Here is a 20,407-nt window from a genome sequence, read left to right as displayed (position 1 = left end):
CGGCTGCGCTTTTTCACTCCCCGCGCACGAGCTTTGGGAGAGCGAGGCCCAATCGCCGCAAACAACAACAACAACAACAACAACAACAACAACAACATGACACCAAATCACCATCATCATCATCATCATCATCATGGTGAAATTACCGCAACTCACCGTTCAAAATAAAATGGCAAGAATTTGACCCTTTAGAAAATATACTGTAGAAATAAAGACACTGTCGGGGCAATGGAGAATCGAATCACAACAGCCACGCGTGTAATTTACACTGATGATGCGTGCGTCCGTGCGTGTGTGTGAGCATCACTTGTTCTTCGTATTGTTTCCATTGGAACGCCGACAACAAAACAACACCCACATAATCATAACAATCATATGCAAAGGAGCGCAACGTTGCATGAGAACCACACAAAGATGTCCTGTCCATTCTACAAAATGCCGTCGAGTCTCTTTCGCTATTATGACATCATTTGCGAGGTCGTTGAGAGCAATTCCAAACAGTGACACGGTCGACACAGGGAGCGAATGAAATGTACATGACGTCAGAAAAGAACATTTTGCACGTGCAGAAACCCAATTTATTATAATAATAATAATAGAAACGATAGGCATCGATTGCCTTTGATGGATGAAAAATGCACATATGAAATCAATCTAAAATTAGGGAGCTGAATGTGATTATTATGGTGATCATTTCATATTATTTTTTGCCGATACTATTTGTTGCTTTATCTGCTATTTTAGTAGACAAAATCCCGATGTGGCGTCGAATGCGACAATGGAGGTCGCTTGCTACTGCCAGTGCAAATGCTACGAATGATAGGAGCCTGAATCAACCTGATCGGCGTTCAAGACGGCGCGAGGCTTTCTCGAGGCCTCCGCGGAGCATCCGGACCGCGACCCGCAGTCGGCGTTCGGAAAGAGCGCAGCGGATTGCCGGGCGCGCCCTCTGCTGCTCACCGCGAGAATTGCAGGCCTCCTCTGAAACCGCTCTTTCGCAATCATCTCACGCGAACGTGGATGCGTTCGCGGTTTCATTGAAGGGCGCGGAAGCTTTCTCGAAATCGGGCACACCTGACAGTCATCAAGTCGAGTTCCTTACTTACAACACTTTTTTTTTTGCCACGAGGGGCTCCATTGCGACCCTCTATTAGATTACGGTGCCCACTAACAGCATTATGAGCTGAGCATTGTCAGTACATTTGAATCGATACGCTTGAAAAACGAAAGCAAACAAAACAAAAATCACCATCACAGCCGTTCGACTCCGCAGCTCACTTGTGCTCATGCGTTCAATAAATCAATCGGGCGACTTTAGCCGGGCCGGGGGGGTGTTTTAATGAGGCCTGGCTGCGGAAAAAGAAAGAAAGAAAGAAAGAAAACAACAAGACGTTGCAGCAGCAAAAGCCAACTGGAAGTGAAGTCAGTTTGTTGCAGCAGCAGCAAGGTAAGACGAGCAACGCCAAAGCGCAGCGAGCGCACGTGTCGCCATAACTGGGCCACTTCCAAATGCCATGGCGAGCACGCGCGTGCGTGAGTGCGTGCGTGTCTCGTTGCAAATCATCATTATTGCAAATCTGATCAGTAGAAAGAAAGCCAATGCAAATTGCGCGACTTGCCTTGTTTTTTTAATTTGCTCCATTTGAAAACGTCTCCCGGCCAACATTTTCATTGCAACCTTTACAACAAATAAAGCTACGGTATTTTACGCATGCACGTACTAATGTGGCATCAAGTCAATGTTTTTGCACCGCAAAGTCAAACGAACGAGTCTCGCTCAAATCAAACTAAATCTGCCATTGATATGATATTTGGGATAAATGGCTTGCTTCGACTCATCGGTCCGGTGCCCAAAAATGTGCAACTTGTCGATTGTGCTCGTGGAGACTCTTGGATGTTTGAACTTTAGTGCACGTGGATGGATTTTGACAAGACGGAAAGTCAAAACACGAAGACATCCTTCGATTCTTTCACAAATTGCCCTTGAGCATCTTCAAATCTCGTTTCGAACGCATTGCATATTTTTAAGCACACACTGCGGCCTAAATTTATTGATATTATAATTGAACGGAAAAGCTCTTCCGCGGCTCGTATCTCGTCAGCACTGTTGGAGGTTCGCAATTTGTGACGAATCAGCTAAAGTTTTTTTTTGCGCATAGCTCGCGTTACGTCCAATTTTAGCCATTTGTGCGCCTTCAACTACACAAAAATGAAGCAGAAAAATGAGCACAAAGAGGTTGTGGCAAACGGGGCCCGGCACTTCACGTCTCCTCGGGTCACACTGGAGGACAGAATAAGAATCATTTACGCATACACACACACACACACACACACACACACACACACACACACACACACACACACACACACACACACACAAAAAACGATTCCCAAATGCGTTTGAGATTTCAAATCAATGACTTGCGTGCAAGTGTAAGGCGAGAAAAGCTGCAGCTTTTTTTTGGCTGCCATCCTCCACAAAGGCTCGCGCGATTCCAGACGGGCGCAACCATCATCCCCGCCCGCCTGCACTTCCATTTGTTTTTGATCGATTGGTCTGAGATGTCTTGCATCCGTTGACAAATGGCCCGACGAGAAGTGAGCTTGACGCGTCATTATGAGCCCGACACAATTCATTTATCAATTCATTCGTCGCGTGGAGCCGAGCTGCGAATGTAAATCAATCCGCATTTTCACAAACATGCACGAACTTTAAAATGTATTTTTTTTTTATTTTTTTGTCTCATCTACATGAAACCAGACGCCCCAAATATGAATTAGAATTGAAATGACAAGTTAGGATCGTTAGCCTGCAAATAAAAACGATTCTAAAATATGTCGACACGCGTGTTTTTTTTGGTTTGGGTAATAATCACATAACCCAATTATAAGGAATAGAAGTCCTTCATATAGTCAGGAAAGTGCACTAAAAGCTTAATAAGCAAACAAAAATATTGCTTGCAGTCATTATTTTATCGGAAAATAACTTGTGCTATATATTAGTGAAAATAATTGTTGTGATAAAATAAAATACAAAATACAAGATATGGAGTTAAGTGTGTTTTATTTTTCCATTCTAAAATCATTTTGAATTTTCTTCTTTCATGGTTTAAAAAGACATTTTGGTAAAGTGCTTCGATTTTCGGAGAGTGTGATCGGATGTCAGTGATTGCCCTCAATACTTTGATTTGATTTTACAAGCTTATTTGAAGCCAATAACCTGGCGTCTGAATTGCAACATCGCCTCCTGCTGGCAGGAAGCGGTCAATACAAGGCATTTGTCAGAGGTCACAACTGGAGCAGTCGTTCGCCGTTGTTACAATTTCACAGACCAAAACAAAGTCAGATGCACATTATGAATATGAATTTCAATATGTTGTTTGTGTCTGATTCGCCCGCAACACACGTGCATTTTTTCCTTATTAGGATAAAACATTACACACGCCCACACACACACACACACACCCACACACAAGTTAATGTGAACTATAAAGGGGAGTTGGAAAAATGAATGAGTTCAATAATAATAACGTTTCAAGGATTCGAAGAGTTTAATTTTAATACCAACACAGATTTACACATGATATGGCAATATATATATATATATATATATATATATATATATATATACCCAAAGTCCAGATTAGCCCAATGGGTCTCAAGACTTGTGAAATATAAATCGAACATAAAAATAAAATAAAAAATAAAATAAAACAAGATAAAAAAAAAAAGATTCCAAAAATATTTATTGGCAATTGTGAATGTGTTCAAAGGTACAAAATGCAGCAAGGGTTTGCTTGCACCGACAAGTTCCATGAATTATTATTCAGCATATACTGTAAATTCAAATCAGTAGAAAATATAAATAACCTTTGATGAATTTGAAATGAATAAATGACCAATAACACAGTTATTTCACAATGTTTGTTGTTTAAACATCACAGTACAGACATAGTTGGCACCAAATGAATGAAACTTTCACATGCGATAGCCAAACAAGCTTCTGTGTGGACACATGAGGAAAGACGCGCAGCCGGATCATTTGAGACGAAATGGGCCCACGGGCTCCAAATGTCTCCCGGAGACCCCCACCAACGCGTAACTTGACTTCCTGTGACTGTTGACGAGTGAATTCAGAATTTGAAATCTGTCTAACAATGTGCAGCACAAGTGGTGTTAAGTGGAAGGGCCACACTTGAAGCAAGACACTGAAAAAATGCCAAATCAATCACCAGCACAGGCTACTGTGACCAATTGAGCTCTGAACAAAATCTTTGCAGGTTCTTTCAGATGATCATCTTCTCTTTCGTCCCCAAAATTGGAGAAGACCGCAGAATATGAGGATGTTTGCCATCGCCGCTCTTTTGGAAAACAATAAACACGATTGGCGAAATAAAACCAATTCACTTACACTGGCTACGACAATTGATTGCGCTCCAAATATAAGAACAGTATGAAAGGTATCAGTGCTCAGTTTTGTGAAGAATATTCCATTTCTAATAAGACGTTAAACCAAACAGCATGAAACTGAGCGGCGTTTGAAATATTTTGCTCGAGGCAGATTTGTTACAGATTTTGTATTGATATTAATATAGCAACGTTGTGGCAGTGTTGATTGTAATACAAAGCTGATAAACACATACTGTATTGGGAAAATCATTGAATACTTCATCCCGGTACGGAATAAATACAGCTTGAAAATCTTTTTAAGAGAATATTTTAGAATGAAACCATGCCAATCAACATTTTGTATATCTATATATATAAAAAACATTTCAATTGACCATTTTTGGTTTATGTTACACTTCCTTGTCTCGCATAACCAACCAGCCACACAAAATGTTATTGATGATTTTGAAATTGTTGACATTCATGGTAGAGGCAATCCCTATTGAGAAAACAAAAATCACTGAATTCAACTCCTTGCGTAACGGTAAAGACAAAATGGCATAATCTAATATTTACGCTAAATAAACGGAAGTACACAATACACTCATGACATATTACACTTTTGTCTTTATACAGCCCTAATAACGATAAAGGCATGCAATAGTTCTGACACTTTCACAAATTCATACATATTCATTCATATGTCAGCAATAACCGCATTTATTTTGCTGTCTGATGGCCGCCTCATCCTGGCACTTCAGCGCACAGATCCCTGTGGTGTATTGCAACCACATAATGAGGCTCTACCCAGCGGAATTAACGGGAAAGACAGCTCGAGTGACAAAGAAGGACCATTTGTAGAAGCAAAAAAAATAGGAACTCTTTCGACACTAAGATGCATTTGTGTTCCTTTTCATGGAAAAGCCATATTAAGCCATGGGAGAAAGAAAGCAAAATATCCCAAAATGGAATTTGCATCTTCAGAAAACATGTTGCAAATCATGAAACTTCATTTGAGACGCACAGCAATAAAGACATTTTGCATTAAATGCTTGAAAAACATTACTTTAGCATACTTTTATTCCTTAGAAACAATTAGTACTGTTTGAATGCAAATAATTCAAAAACACCTATCAGAAAAATGACTTGATTTTCCAAAAGAAATTCACTGGGGTATGTCTTAAGCGTTACTGATCACATTATATGACAATGAGCTGTATGTACGCGCCGGTACGATTGCAAGTGTGTCTTAAGAAGGTCGAAATCGTCCAGATGTCTGGCAGCTGCTTGTATCTGGTGCTGAAGATCTAGACAGCATCTGTCACGGGCTCAGGCCATTTCTAATCTGTCCACAACATTAGGCAGAGAGCACTAAAACCATCACGGGCTGAGAGCGCCGCTCAGCTCACAAAGCGCTCGCCGCCGCCACGCCACGCCACGCCACGCCCGGCTCGGCCCGGCCCGGCTCGGCCTTTTGCTTCGAGTTCAAAATTAAAGGAGAACAAGAGACGAGTTTTATCGAGCCGAGCCTTCCACGTCGGACTATTTGAAACACGCCATTTCGCTTTGAAACTGGAGTGAGGGTGATGACTTTGAAAAAAACCAAAACAAACACACACAAAAAAAACCAAAAAAAAAAAAAACCCAAAGGCTAAGTGAAGTTATGAGGGCAGAGCGCCTCGGGGCTGGAGACCGGAGCTTTGAACTCCAGCTTATTGAGGTCAAGATCTGGCAAACACCAAGCAGAACTCACATCGCTATAATCTGGGCACAGACAATATCTACGGCCACAAGTATTTTGATGAAATTACTCCTACTTGGTAAAGGATAGCGAGATACTGTATGTATCTGAATGTGGTCTCAGGAGACATTGGTAAAGCAAAGCAAAGCAAAGCAAAGCATTCATTCATTCATTTTCTTCCGCTTATTCGAGGTCGGTTTGCAAAACAAATGTATTTATATGGCGCATTTCATACACAAGGTAGCTCAATGTGCTATACATGATTAAAAGCAGTTAAAAACAAATGAAAAAGAAAACGCTTATAAACATTTAAAACAAGGAGGGGAAAAAAAATCAATTATTAATTAATGCTCTGACCTCTTTGTTCTGGTCAGAACCCGAGCTGCAGCATTCTGAATGAGCTGCAGCTGTTTGATGCTCTTTTTGGGGAGTCCAGTCAGAAGACCATTACAATAGTCAAGTCTACTTGAGATAAAAGCATGAATGACAGATGGTAGAATGAACAATGTGCAAAGGTAAGAAGTAGACACAGTATTGCAGTATATTTGAACTGAGTTAGTGAAAAGCATGTTCTTGCACAAATCCACAGGTTGGCACATTGCAAAACAACGCCGAATCTTACCAAAAGACAACACAAACATGGTGGGACATATTGTGCATAGAATGCAACAATTTGCCACAAAATCACACAATTTTCTAAGCAGTTTGGGGGTTACAAAGAAGGCATTCATTTCCATAGCGCTCAAATGTTGTTGTTTTTTTCCCCAAGTACTTTTTCCCACAAAATGCTACTTATTGAGTTGAGATTATTATCATTTACAAAAGCAAAAACAAAACAGCATGCAGGAAGAAGCAAATCTCAAGATTCCTATCTCGCCATGACTGCTGCCAAATTTCAACTGACACAGCGGTGACACGACTGCACCTCCGAGATGTGTTTAGTTAATGTTCTAAGTTTAGGAATGTCTCTGGATTCTTCCCTTGCTGGGTTCGTGCACCTAGTTACCAGCCGGTCAACCTCGTGGCCCCGTGAACTGACCCTGTCCTCCCTCCGCGGTTTGAAAGGAAAAGAAACCCAACTCTCAGGGGAGAGGTCCGACTAACAAGAAAACTGCTGGCCCGAATCTTTCAGAAGTGCTGTGTTTTCCCACTGGACCACTTTCAGCTTCATAAACATCTTAACAAGCCGGAGGTCCCGCGGGAGCCGCTGGGAAGTCCTGTGGGCAGCCAGAGCTCGGGAGCTGGGCCTTTATTGCATCCAGGTGGCTGTTAAAAAATGCTGGCCAGCCATTAATGTCAAATAAAATGCAAGTGGCACCTTCGAGGGTGGACAGGGTCAGTGCACCTGTCTATGGACGAAAACTACACTTGCTCCCCCCACCCCCACGTCCAAACAGTTTGATGTCACAAGTCTTCCTCTGCTTTGTAACACCAAGTCCGTGTACTGTATGCCGGGGTCGTTGGCACATGTTATTTTGTGTCTGCCAATTAAGGGATGATGAAATTGTGCCCTTTTAGGGTGCTTCCTGTTTGTTTCTGCTCACTCTAGTCCTACTGAATGCACACAGTGGCAGATCCAGACCGGAGCAAAGAGGGCTAATTGTCCTGCAGGTTGTGGAAAGATCTGCATGGTGATCAGGCGCTTTGATCAGACTTGAAAGGAGTTAATTGATTTCTGTGTTACAGGCGGCAGAGGCGGGGCAAAAGAAGCTTGCCGGTCATTTGGCGGATATCTTCGAGGGGGACGCAGGGCGGGTCGAAGAGAGAGATCACCTCACACCCGACTACATCTCAGCTCAATTATAATAATTTGACTCACATGTGCTGGCCACGGCATGGCAGGGAGAGCGTGGAGGCTGTGTTGGGGAGGAGGGGATCCCTGCTCTGGGAGATCACTCACGGAACCTCACATTTGATGTCCCGCTGGAGTGCAGCCAGGAGGCTTGTCGAGGTGGCGGTGGAGCGACGAGCGCACGGCTAACCTCTCTCTCCAAGTCTCTGTGGGACCCTCTGACGTTCGATGATGTCAGAATGCAAATGGAGAAGCAAGAGTCTGCTGGAAATAACACAAATGGCTCGCAGGCTATTGTCTGGCCGCATCATGACGACGTTAGGATGACCATACTTATTTCTATTTGCTATTTTCTATGAGAGACAGATTTATTCTAGACAATTTTTCATTACTTTCTTCAAAGCCAGAGGTTTACATACAGCAAGATTACGATGCCCTCAAACATCAGATGATGATGTCATGACTTTGGAAACTTCCGATAGATTTATTGACAACAGAGTTCATTAGAGACACAACTGTGGAGGTATTTGAATTAGGCACACGTAAAACACACTGCGTCCTTGGGAAAGATCACGGGAAAGTCAAAACAAACCAGCCAAGATATCAGGAAGAGACCTGTGTATTTGCACAAGTCCGGTTCATCCATGGGTGCAATTTCCAGATGCCTGGCAGAGCCACATTCATTTGTTCAAACAATGATATGCAAGTATAAACACCATGGGAATGTCCAGTCAACATACGGCCTTGTGAAGATGCTGACTTGAACTGGTAATAGTGCGTCATTATTCACAGCATAAAAAAGTACTCTACCGACATGAGCTGAAAGGAAGAAGTTATTACTCCAGAAGAAACACCAAAAAGATAGATTACATTTTACAAATGCACACAAGGACAAATCGCTTAATTTTTGGCGACATGTCCTGTGGTCTGACGGAACTAAACTTGAACTGTTTGGCCACAATGAGCGTCCTTCCATTAGGAGGAAAAAGAGGGAAGCTTGCAAGCCTGAGAACACCATCCCAACTGTAAAATACAGGGGGGACAGCATTATGTTGTGGGGTTGTTTTTCTACAGGAGGGACTGGTGCACTTCAGAAAATATTGCCTTTTCATTTTTACATACTGTATGTATATTGTATAGTGGTGACACCTATTAACAGATAGATTTACTTTTCCGTCTAACTGGCTGGCAGTTGTTCATCTGTAAGGACTTGCAGTTTAGAGTTGGAAGAGGACCGTTAAAGTCCTGCTACAGAAAACTGTAGAATGGCAACTAATTGTTGGAGATCTGCTCGGTTGCTTCCTGACCACTGTCAGGGTGCCCTTGGGCGGGGCACCATCTCCACCCCCAGATCAAGAGGGGCAGCACTGTTTGCGCGCTGCTTCGATTTCTTGAACGTTAGGATGCGTGCGTTTTCTGCTTCTCGGTGTGGTGTGCAACACGAAATATACACAGCAGAGTGTGAGTTGAATTTCCCCTTGAGGGGTTATATGTATAATCAATTGATGCCTTTTGCGGTGTATTTGAAGACATTGCTGTAAAACAGAAAAAACATCAGAATGACAAATGTACATTTGCATTTTCCAATCTGATTCCTTTTGGCATTTTCTAATTTAGTTTTACGAAATGTTTCTGAATTTGGATTTCACAGCGGTGACTCACAGTTTCGATAATTGTAATTTCTAGTTCATCCTGTTTTAGATCAGCGTAGAAGAAGCTCAGGCAAAGTACAAAACACGAGCTCATTAGTTGTATATGATGTTCCGTGGCGTCCGTGTGATTTTGCTGCATCACCTGCTGGTGAGTTTGTTGGCTGTGGGTTCAGGTCTGGTCAGGACCTGTTTTGACAGGCGTTCTGCCTTTACTCCTTCACCTCGATCTGTCTCTGGTCACCCAAGCGCAGGGGAAACAGGGCTGTCAGAGGGAGAGTGGCAAGCTAAGCCCGTCTTAACGCAGCATCTCAAACCACCTCATAAATACGGGCTTCCTTTTCTAATTTCCAAGCAGCCCATCCACTCCTGTCTACATGCTTACACACCGCTCTGTGTCATGCGCTCGGGTGTGAGTGTAAAAATGACCGCGGGCCATCTGGCAAAGTCACAGAGGGTGGAGCTTTGATGTGCTGCTCACCAGTTCAGCTCGGCCTCAGTGGGCCAAACCCTCTGCAACAACACTCCGTGCCACTGAGACACAAGTAGCCCCGCTAGGTCAGAGATAGCGGAGAACTTGAAAGGAGGCCTGGAAACACATCTGCCACATGTGAAATACACAACAGCCTTAAATGAATCTTTTGGTCTTTCCATTTCTGCTCACAGTGAGCACTCACATCAGACACGCACATCTATTTTAATGTGTGGTCTAAAAATAATCATTTGCCTTATCATAAAGTCGTGAATAGAAAATGGAAACCATCTGTGGCGGCTTTTTTAAAGGGGTGATTCTGGGCATGCGGTCCTGTAAAAAACTCCACGGGCCCCTCTGTATACTCTAAAGCCTTGCTTCCACGAGGCAGAACGTTTTCTTATCCGACCTGTACTGCCACAATTTTCCAGCGGCAGGCCGTGCATTTGGTACCCGGGCCGTCAGTTGGGACTGAGCCGACTTAATCCGTCTCTTAACATCACAGTTGTACAAACCATCAATTCTATACAACAACGCAACACGACAAAACGCAACTGCGCCACGTACCGGAGCAGTTCAAAATCAACCAATCAACAGCACAGAAAAAATGCCAACGTCATCGAGGGCGAGCTGGCCCTGCGAGACAAATGTCAAGTTTCAACTGTCCCATTGCAAATAGTTGAATTTATATGGGCCAGCACAACTGATTCGTCAGGCTCTGGGAAGATTAGATTGACATGACAGCACACAGAGGCGGAAGTCATTGAAAACAGCCACATTCACTACTGGAAGCAGTGCAGCCAAAAGAAACACTACAAAATCAGGAGAATAGACTGCTGGGAATGAAGGAATATAATTTCATGCAACAAATATTGAGACACACATGCTTGAACTTCTTGGTGCCTCACAACGGCTGCTTAACCAAAAGTAACTTGTATACCACACAACTTATTTGGATGACTTTTTTTTCTTTTTTTTTTTTTTTGGGAGGGTTCAGCTCCAATTATGAAGATCGATACCGTTCCAATTGCGCTAGTTATTTCTAATCTTAATAATCAGCTACTTTTTTGCTACGTACAAGCTGATGAAGGAACATGCAGGTACAGTGTATCATTTTACTTGCTTGTACGTAAAATATCATTCTTAACCACTACCCACTGTTTGTGATCCAAGTGTGGAGCCTGATGTTTTGGAATTGATTCTTATCTTAAGGGCGGTAACATGAAACCCTCTTTTGGTGTACTTGTTTACAGTGAAAGAAATGCTCCTATTGTCACAATTGTCAGGTTTGGTTGTGATGGAGTGCAGGCAAGAGTTGGACCCAAATGCAGGGAAGCAAGGTGGGGAGGTCGGGGTGTCATCTTCCAAAAGAATGCGTTCAAAAACAAAGAAGGCAAACACAGCTCAGGTGAAATCTGAAGCAACCCCCAAAAGAAAAACAATGAATGCAATGAAAGCAACAACAACAACAACAACAATGAACCGACACAGAATGAAAGAAACCACGGATATCAATGCAAACAAATTGGTGTGACAACGAGGCACAACTGGACAAGACACGAGTGGCCGGATGGAGCTGATCGGTAGACACGAGCAACACGACTGACGGGAACACGTGGAGCCGAAAACCTAACGAGCACACAAGACATTAGGCACACGGGAAAACGAGACAAGAACACGAAGCAAACCGAAAGCTAGAACAAAACAAAGTCAAGAAAAACACGGATCATGACACATTTACTCGTATGTATTTCATTGACATATTCATTATGCCTTGAATTGACGTGCACCAACATAACTTATCTACATGCTTCTTGCCAATTTGTGCTGACAGACATTGCACAACTTAATGTCAATTGTAACTTTCAAAGGGTAATTACTTACGTAATGTAATGACTACATGTGGTTTCTTGTTCTTGGTTTGTTTTGAAGGTACTTTTGGGAGTAGTCAGGTATTCTCTGCAGCAGGGATGTGTCGGTGGCTTTTTGTACTGCAGTGACCGAGGAAACCGAGGCACAGACAAACTATCTTCCTGGAGTGGTTTCATTTTTTTGCTTATACTCAAACACCCATGCGGGAAGCGGCGATGTACTTATTGCGTTTTAATTACACATTGTCCCAATATCCCAATCTGTTCTGAATTACTGTATTTCCAGTTTACACGAGAGCGGATGGGAAGGGCTAAGTAAATATTTCTATTATAAATCCGTTTAAAGCTCTTCAGTTTTTCTGTACGCCAGTGGTGGAATGCACTACAACGCTCACAGTCTGCAAGTGGATGTGGATGCATTTGGCATGCAGTATATCCACCGTGTGCACATCAGGAAGGAAGGCTCCGGGAGCCTGTCAGTGCGCTCTAGGGCATCGCTGACACCAACTTCACTTCAATACGGAAGCGTGAAAACGGTTCCTTCTGCAGAAGAAGAATCCTCACACTGTCACTACCACTCCAGCAGCAGAACTGAGGAGGTAACATAAAACCCCGTCGAAAAGTTGAACCGAGGCAGCTGCGCTCTTCTTGGTCGGGCCGGTCGCCTCGATTCAACTTGTGTGAATCACCGTGACCTGGGTGACCGAAACGCTACACAGACACTCATCAAGGGAAGTCATCTTCATTGAACCACCGTGAACTCCAAGAGTCATCAGGGATTCCGGTTAGGAAAGAAAGACAGATACTTAAATATTTAGACTACAGGTCTGGAACAAGAAGCTACTAGTTTAGAGTTCTTCTCTTAATCGCTGCTAGTCCTCCATGTTAACATTGATATTTGAATTCAACAGCCGTCGATGGCAGTGAATGAGTTTATTCGAGGCAAAGTTGTAGTAGGGTTCCGTCAATCAAATAACGGTAATCAAGTCAAAATTCTTAAAATAAATGAGTATGATATCCTCCTGACAAATACACCTTTGTTTGGGATCGAGATTTATTTATTTATATATATATATTTTTTTTTTCACACATACAAATGTTATACAAAGCGCTTTGCAAAAATTCAAACTGACAATTCAAATGGCATGAAACAGACTAAATCCACCCCTCCCACCTCGACATAACAAGGCCAAACACACCCACAGGAACACGCACGCCCGCGTGTTTTTGGGGAAGTCTGTGACTGAACATCAAATCTGATAAAGGTTTTTAGAAATGTTGAGCCAAAGCAAAAGAGGAATGTATTGAGATCACAAAGTAAACATATTGTAATTTCTGAGGGAAGACAATTTATTTTGATACAGCAACACCTCTACATTGCACATTAACAGTATGCATTATTTTTTTTTTTTTGAGGGGGAGTAAACCAGCCCCCTATAATAAGTACCTGAAATTGCAACAGCTTGTTCTTATTTACTATTATTATTATTCGTTACTTTTAGGGTTAAATTACAAGAACAGAAATGAACAGGCATCCAGTTTGCAGGGGCGATTCCAAGATCAGAAGTTTGGGTGTCATGATTTGCTTTTGTTGAATTGGTTTTGATTAGATTGAGTTTGTTGCATGTTTTTCTCAAGTTTTTTGTCTGGTCTGCTGGTTTGGTTTTGGTCTCCAACGGTTCTGGTCAGCCCGTTTACCTTATGGCAACCAATCAGCTCCTTCCAGCCACTCGTTTGCAGGTGTGCCTCATTGGCTCGTCAATTTGTTTGCATTTACTTCCCTGTTTTTTTTGTTTTTTGTTCAGCTCGTGTCAGATCTTTGTTTATGCAAGTCATGTTTCTAGTTTTAGTCACCTTGAATTTTGATTTTTTGGGGGGGGGGACTTTGTTAATTTAGTCATTTAGATTTTTCCACGTTCGTTGTTTGGCTTTTTTGCTTTTGAAAATAAAATCCTTTGTTGAGGTTCATCCTGCCTTTCCTCCCCGCTTCCCTCCGCTGGGTTCCTCATCTTTTTTTCACCATCACCACACAACTGACATTGGCGCGCTGGGATTCATTTTAGAAAACGGGCTACAAATGCCTAAGCTCACATTTGAGTCTTCGATGACCCTAACGTGGATGTTTTTGGAAGGTCACGAGTCAACCGAAGCACAGGGAGAACATGCAAGCGCTGCACATATGGGAAGGCCCGAGCCTGGATTCAAAACCCAACCTCAGTGCTGTGAGGAAGATGAATATTATATTGTCATACACTGAAAATAATAACATTTTCAACTTTGGATCAGTTAATGATTAAATGTTAGGTTTCCTCAAGCATAGGTGCATATGCTAATAATATACAGTGCCAATGTTTTGCATCACTGAATATCAAAAAATAAATAAATCTCATTTGTTTGTGAAACAAAGTTTGACATGCTTTTGAAAGATATTTTACATGACGTTTATATTTGGTAACAGTGTTACTGCTTGTGTTTATTAACAGTTGATCACTTTCTATGCGAATGGGAAAAGGTATGCCGAGCATCAGAACTGACGTGAAAATGCACGTGAATGATCTTCTTGAAGCGCTGACTCAGTTAACGTGTCACTGCAGTGGAGTTTGGGGGTCTGGGGTCAAGGCTCGCCGGGTTGTGCACGCTGCATGATGAACTGCGTGATGGAAATCCATTTCTGCGAGAAGATGCACATCAGAGACATCTGTCTGTTTGTTGTGGGTTTTGTGGTCCCTCAGTGGAAACCAAGGGATGTCCAATGTCAACGTTCCCGCCAAATTAAAATTGCACATCTCAATTTGATAATAAATGCATTTATTTTTAGCATTTCACAATATTCTCATTTTAAAAAACAACAACAACATGGAACTGTTTTACAAATCAGAACATTTTGTGCTTTGTACAAAGCAGTGGCGTGCGGTGAGGTTCCTGATTGGTGAGGCACTGACTACGTCACGTGACTGTCAGTCAGTGGGTACCTGTCAGCGGAGTTACATTTCCAAATAGTATTTTTAACAGTTGAGGACCGCTGGCTTATCACTGTGACAATGATGAAATCATTGAAATTATTGGATTGAAAAAGAAAATCAACGTAAAGCACGGACCATAGAACTAAAATGGAACACTTTCATGTAATCATAAGGGTTTTTTTTTTACTATTCACATGCAGTGGAAAGGAAAGACCACCAGGGGGCAGTGAGGCTCTGCCTCACTTGCGTACCCGGACCGCACGTCACTGGTACAAAGCCATGCTTTCGCCCCCAAAAACATCATCAATCCGCTGTTGTTTTCTGCCATCGCTTTTGTCCACCCGTGTGGTCCATCACATTGAAGGAATTCAGAGGAACGTTATGCAACAATGCTTCGCTCTGTGCTGAAGTTGTAGTGAAACTGCGGCAGGAGGAAAAAAAAAAAAAACACCCATTAGTGAACACATTTCGCAAAGAGAACACGTGCTTGAATGCGCGTCTCCACTCCAATCTGAACTCGCCAAAAACATCACACAATACTCTTTACAGCTTTTTAAAAGCAGATAAATGTATGTCTTGACTATTTTAATACCATGCGCATTTATTTCAGATATGTTTCAGGTAAATATAGGTAATAATGTACGAGGACTAACAGGACTTCGGTCTGAAGTGAGAATTGGAGAAAAAATGTTATACTGCCCTCTCCTGGTGACTACGTCACTCCAGTCTGTGGAGGGTGACTCACGAATCAATTGGCACGTTATACATTAAAAAAAAAGCAAACAACGTTGTTATCAAAAGTATATACAGCATACGCAAATAATCATGATCTCGTCTCAATTTAGTCGCATACTCATAGGAGTCTTCATAACTGAGAATAATAATCAGGAAATAATAATAATTCTGGTGAATGATTGGCAACAGGTGGATACACACGTTTAGTGTACATTGTGTGTACATTTCGCACTTCTGCCCGTCACTGTACGTTGCTGTCATAAATAGACGACAAACGACAAATTATTTGTAGTAAATAAATAATATTTTTTTTTTTGGACCATGAAATTGAAATTGGATAATTTGCTATGCCACACCATATGATCTCTCATGCCATGGCACAATGGAGTCACTAATATACATATATATATATATATATATATATATATATATATATATATATATGTATATATATATATATATATATTATATACTTATATACTTAACTAAACTAACTAAAATATACAAAGAACACAAACCACACGAAATTGTAAATTGTAATCGTATGCCATTGTTTGAACGTTGTGACAATTTTCCCAAACAGTTGTATTACTTTAACGAAACACTAGAGGGAGCTGAAACATTACTGGAGTAAATGTTCCAGCTCTCCAACAAAAGCCGGCGTGCAAACTATCTTTGCATGTTGTCTCCATCAAAACACCTCCAATTGTGATTTGCATCAACTCGACGGAACCCCGAAACCTGTCACATGTCACAACCCCGTTAGCGAGGACACTCAGGGCCCCACCACACAATAAATTCACTTTCAACAGCTGGCCACGCAGCAAATAAATCATTTAGGCCTATGTATGTATCTATGTATGTATGTAGCCCATGTATTGAAAAGCGGGTGAGTGTGCATGTGCGGATGATGGATGGGGGGACGGGGCGTTATCGGGGCGAGCATGTATCAATGTCTGCCAGTTTTACACACAGGCTGACAGGACAGTGACACACTCGAACACGGGCGGCAGTCGCCCAGACGAGCCCGGCTTCATTTCCTGTTCCTGCTCCACTGCCAAAAATATGTGACATGTTGTCTTCATTAATTCCACCTCTATTTGGAGCTCTCGCTCTCACACCACGCGCACGCTGTGTACCTCAGTGGCTCTCTGCAACCAAGCGCGCATACGTCGGAAGAAACGCAAGGGAACACGCACGCTAACTCCCAAAGCAATGCTGACGAGCCATCATGCACGGGTGCTAATGAAAGTCCCCGGCATGTGTGCGCACACGCTTCATCCTCCATCCTCACGCACTCCCTAAACCCAAATCATTAAGCCGGCCGCCGCCAACATCTTTCAGCACGGCAAACCACACAAAGACGTCACTTTAAATCGTGTACTAATTAACACTTAAAAAGACACAAATTAGATATGCGTGGCTAAAAGCAATTATAATATCCGCAAGTTTTGCGAGTCATCTGGGAAATGAAAAGAATGCCTAATTGCTGGAACCAACATCATTGCAGGCGCCGCTTAAGTGATGCCTGTTAGGAAATGGTCTTCTCTCCAATTGCGTCGTCTACATCAAGTCACAGAGCACGTAACTTGCAGGCGGCCATGTTTTCAGCGGGGTTAGCAAACAGCCAATTAGCTCAAAACGACGTGACGTTTGGTTTTAAGGGCATCATACGCACTCGTGGCAACTTCTGGACAACAATTAAAAACCGAACATTCCGAAATCAGTAGTAGCAGTGGCTCAATCAAATGCTGTATGTTTTTCTGAAAGACTCAAAAAGTCGCCAACTCGCTTTTTTCCGACGCCAGAAAACAAGTACAGAGTTTACGTGAGTGGAAATGGAGCAAATGGACATTACCATTTGATAATTAACACAATTACCTCCACCAAGAGCTTTCCTTGGTGCTGTTTTTCCTCAAAGCAGGATTATGCAAAACAATATTAAGCCCATTTTTTACCAAACTTGTTGGACAGCTGGAGGGAAATGGGTCAGGGGATATACCGCTAAATGTTGATCCTATTGTTACAATGAGAGCATTTTTCAATATGTTACTCATTCCCCCCCCCCGAGCAGTGGATGCATGTTAATGAAGAAAATCAGGCATATAAAAGAGATTTGAAGAATTGTTTGGCCTTGGTGGAGGTCTGCGCTCTATTCCAGTTTCCGATGAAAAGCAGCACTTGTGTTATGTTTGTAAAAGTCTCACTAATTATATTTCTCTCCCGCTTGTGTAGATATCATCCTGGGATAATAAGAAGAGGAGAGAGAAGTAAAAATAACACAATTGTGAGGGATGCTTCCACTTGGAAACTAATTATCAAGCTAAGCTGCGACTTCATCCTCATCAGCCCGGCCGCGCCATTAATCTTGTGCTGTCGTCCACTTGACTAAATCCAGCGTGTTACACTATCTCACATTTACTTCATCAGCTCCAGTGCGGCTGTAATTAATGATTTCTCATGCCCTTCCCTTCCCCGGCTCAGCTCGCCATGTGGCCGCCTGCTAATCACACCCGCTGAAAAGAAAAAGGAAGAGGCGAAGGAGCGGAGAGGAGAGAGCAGCCGGGATGAGCGACCGGGTCGGGCGCACAAACACGCACGCACGCACGCACGCACGCACACGACGTTGACAGTGAGCTTCAATCAGATGACCGTATGACAGCACGGCGACGGCGTGATTGGGATAGTTTGTGACAGAAGACAGAGGCAGAGTGCAGAACAGACACCTGGTTTGATGAGGGAGTGTTTGCTCCGCAACACATCTCAAATCCAACAGCACCTGTTCTTTTCCAGTGCTCTGTCACTTTCTGGCAGTTCAGATACCACGGAACCGTGCTAATGAGAGCGAGGGGAGGGGAGGATTGTCCCTCCATTTAAAGCACACCCATATAGCGTGCAACACACACACGCGGGTCTTAATTCCCGCAGGCTACAGTGTAGCGAGGAAATTGAGCATGTTCCCTGCGCGAGCTCATCTTTTCCCGGGTGCCGATTAGAAGACCCAAACCTCGAGAACCTCCAACATTCCGAGAGCTCTGCTGGATTGAACTGTTTTGGAGAAGAATCGGGGAATAAAAGTCAAGGGCTTTGGAACAGGAGACAAAGCTTTTGAAGAGGCAATGGCTGCCCAGCCAGGGCATGCTTTTATTCAACTGGGGCTTAGTGGAGCCAACAGGGTCTCGCTGTCTCAGACACTTAATTACAAGCCCGAGATTGTTTGCTTTGCATTCCGGGCCAGCGGCGGCAGCTGCGGCCGAGCGTCGCAGCCTCTACTCACTTCCTCCTCGATCTCTGCCAGGGATTTGATCGTAATGCCCATTAAATTGACTTGCTGCATCTGAAATCAAAAGCGTGGAGAGGAGGGAGAAGGGAAGAGGGAAAGAAAAAAACACACAAGGAACATGGCGGTTAGGCTCATGGCTAAGTAAGCATCCTTAAAATCTTTAATCCTCTCGCTCTGTGTCAATACGAACCGGCTACGGTGACAACCGCTGCCAGCCAGCCAAATGGATCGCATTGAGCCAGCGCTGCCTGAGTGCATGCATTCATCACTCAGGGTGAGGGAAAGGAAAGGATAGCAGATAAAGGGATGCGAAAAGAGAGAAATGGAGAACAACGGGATGCGGATGAGAAGAATTGAAAGGACAGTGGAGGAAGGGGGGAGCGAAGAAGGAAGTCAAGAAGAGAGGAAACTATCGGGGCAAAAAACAAAAGCTTAGGTGAGCAGGAGAAGGCAGGAATGGAAAGGCTGGGAAGTGTAGTGGAGTGGAGCGATAAACGGGGGGAGAGAGGGAAGAAGTTCAGTCAAAAAGATGGAAGAAGTGAAAGAACAGAGCTTCACACTGAGTGGACAAAATGGAATCAGACCCATCGTTTCGGGAGAAGTCATAGTCCAGCATGACCCCCCCCCGTCGCCAGAAGGTCCCCCATCGTAATTATTTCCCTCAAAGACAGACCTTCATAATTGCGTGTATGGGTTCTAGTTTGGTAGATTGCGCAACGTGCGCAAATGGTGGCAGATCTTGACTTATTTCTTTCTTTATTTAATTAGGACAATGCACATGAATCAACACGTCAGCAAAAAAGCATTCATGTAACTATGCCGGAGTTAGCACAGTGGCTAAATGTCATCCGTTGTCCGAAAGTGGATGTCATAAAACACAAAGGCCACAGTGAAAACACAATACACCACGACAAATGGACAGAACGTACAACCCCAGTTCCGATGAAGTTGGGACGTTGTGTTAAACATAAATAAAAACAGAACACTATGATTTGCAAATCATCTTCGACCTATATTTAATTGAATACATATATAGATATTTAATGTTCAAACTGATAAACTTGATTGTTTTGAGCAAATAATCATGAACTTCGAATTTTATGGCTGCAACACGTTTCAAAAAAGCTGGGACGAGTGGCAGAAAAGTTGAGGAATGCTCGTCAAACACCTGTTTGGAACATCCCGCAGGTGAACAGGCTCATTGGGAACAGGTGGATGCCATGATTGGGTAGAAAAGGAGCTTCCCTGAATTGCTCAGTCATTCACAAGCAAAGATGGGGCGAGGTTCACCTCTTTGTGAACAAGTGTGTGAGAACATAGTCGAACAGTTTTAGGACAATCTTCCTCAACGTACAATTGCAAGGAATTGAGGGATTTCATCATCTACGGTCCATAATATCATCAAAAGGTTCAGATAATCTGGAGAAATCACTGCATGGAAGCGGCAAGGCCGAAAACCAACATTGAATGCCCGTGACCTTCGTTCCCTCAGGCAGCACTGCATCAAAAACC

General features: G+C 43.0%; 1 protein-coding gene across 6 annotated transcripts in view; it reads right to left on the bottom strand.

Moving 5' to 3' along the window:
- Positions 1-14,701: 14,701 nt before the first annotated feature.
- LOC133475618 (multivesicular body subunit 12B-like) overlaps positions 14,702-20,407 on the bottom strand; it is a 47,699-nt gene continuing 41,993 nt past the window's right edge. For 4 of the 6 annotated variants that reach the window (XM_061768721.1, XM_061768722.1, XM_061768725.1 and 1 more), the window contains 2 exons: positions 18,890-18,949; positions 14,702-15,298 (listed from right to left, as the gene is read on the bottom strand). In XM_061768721.1, coding sequence (XP_061624705.1) covers positions 15,257-15,298; positions 18,890-18,949 — 102 coding nt within the window. In that variant the 3' untranslated portion in view covers positions 14,702-15,256. The remainder of the gene's footprint in view (positions 15,299-18,889; positions 18,950-20,407) is intronic. The other 2 variants (XM_061768724.1, XM_061768726.1) reach the window with 1 other exon arrangement.

Source organism: Phyllopteryx taeniolatus, chromosome 3, assembly GCF_024500385.1.
Source record: "Phyllopteryx taeniolatus isolate TA_2022b chromosome 3, UOR_Ptae_1.2, whole genome shotgun sequence".
In the NCBI taxonomy this organism is placed as follows: domain Eukaryota; kingdom Metazoa; phylum Chordata; class Actinopteri; order Syngnathiformes; family Syngnathidae; genus Phyllopteryx; species Phyllopteryx taeniolatus.
The sequence above is the reverse complement of the archived record's forward strand: the minus strand, read 5'-3'. Positions and strand labels throughout refer to the sequence as shown.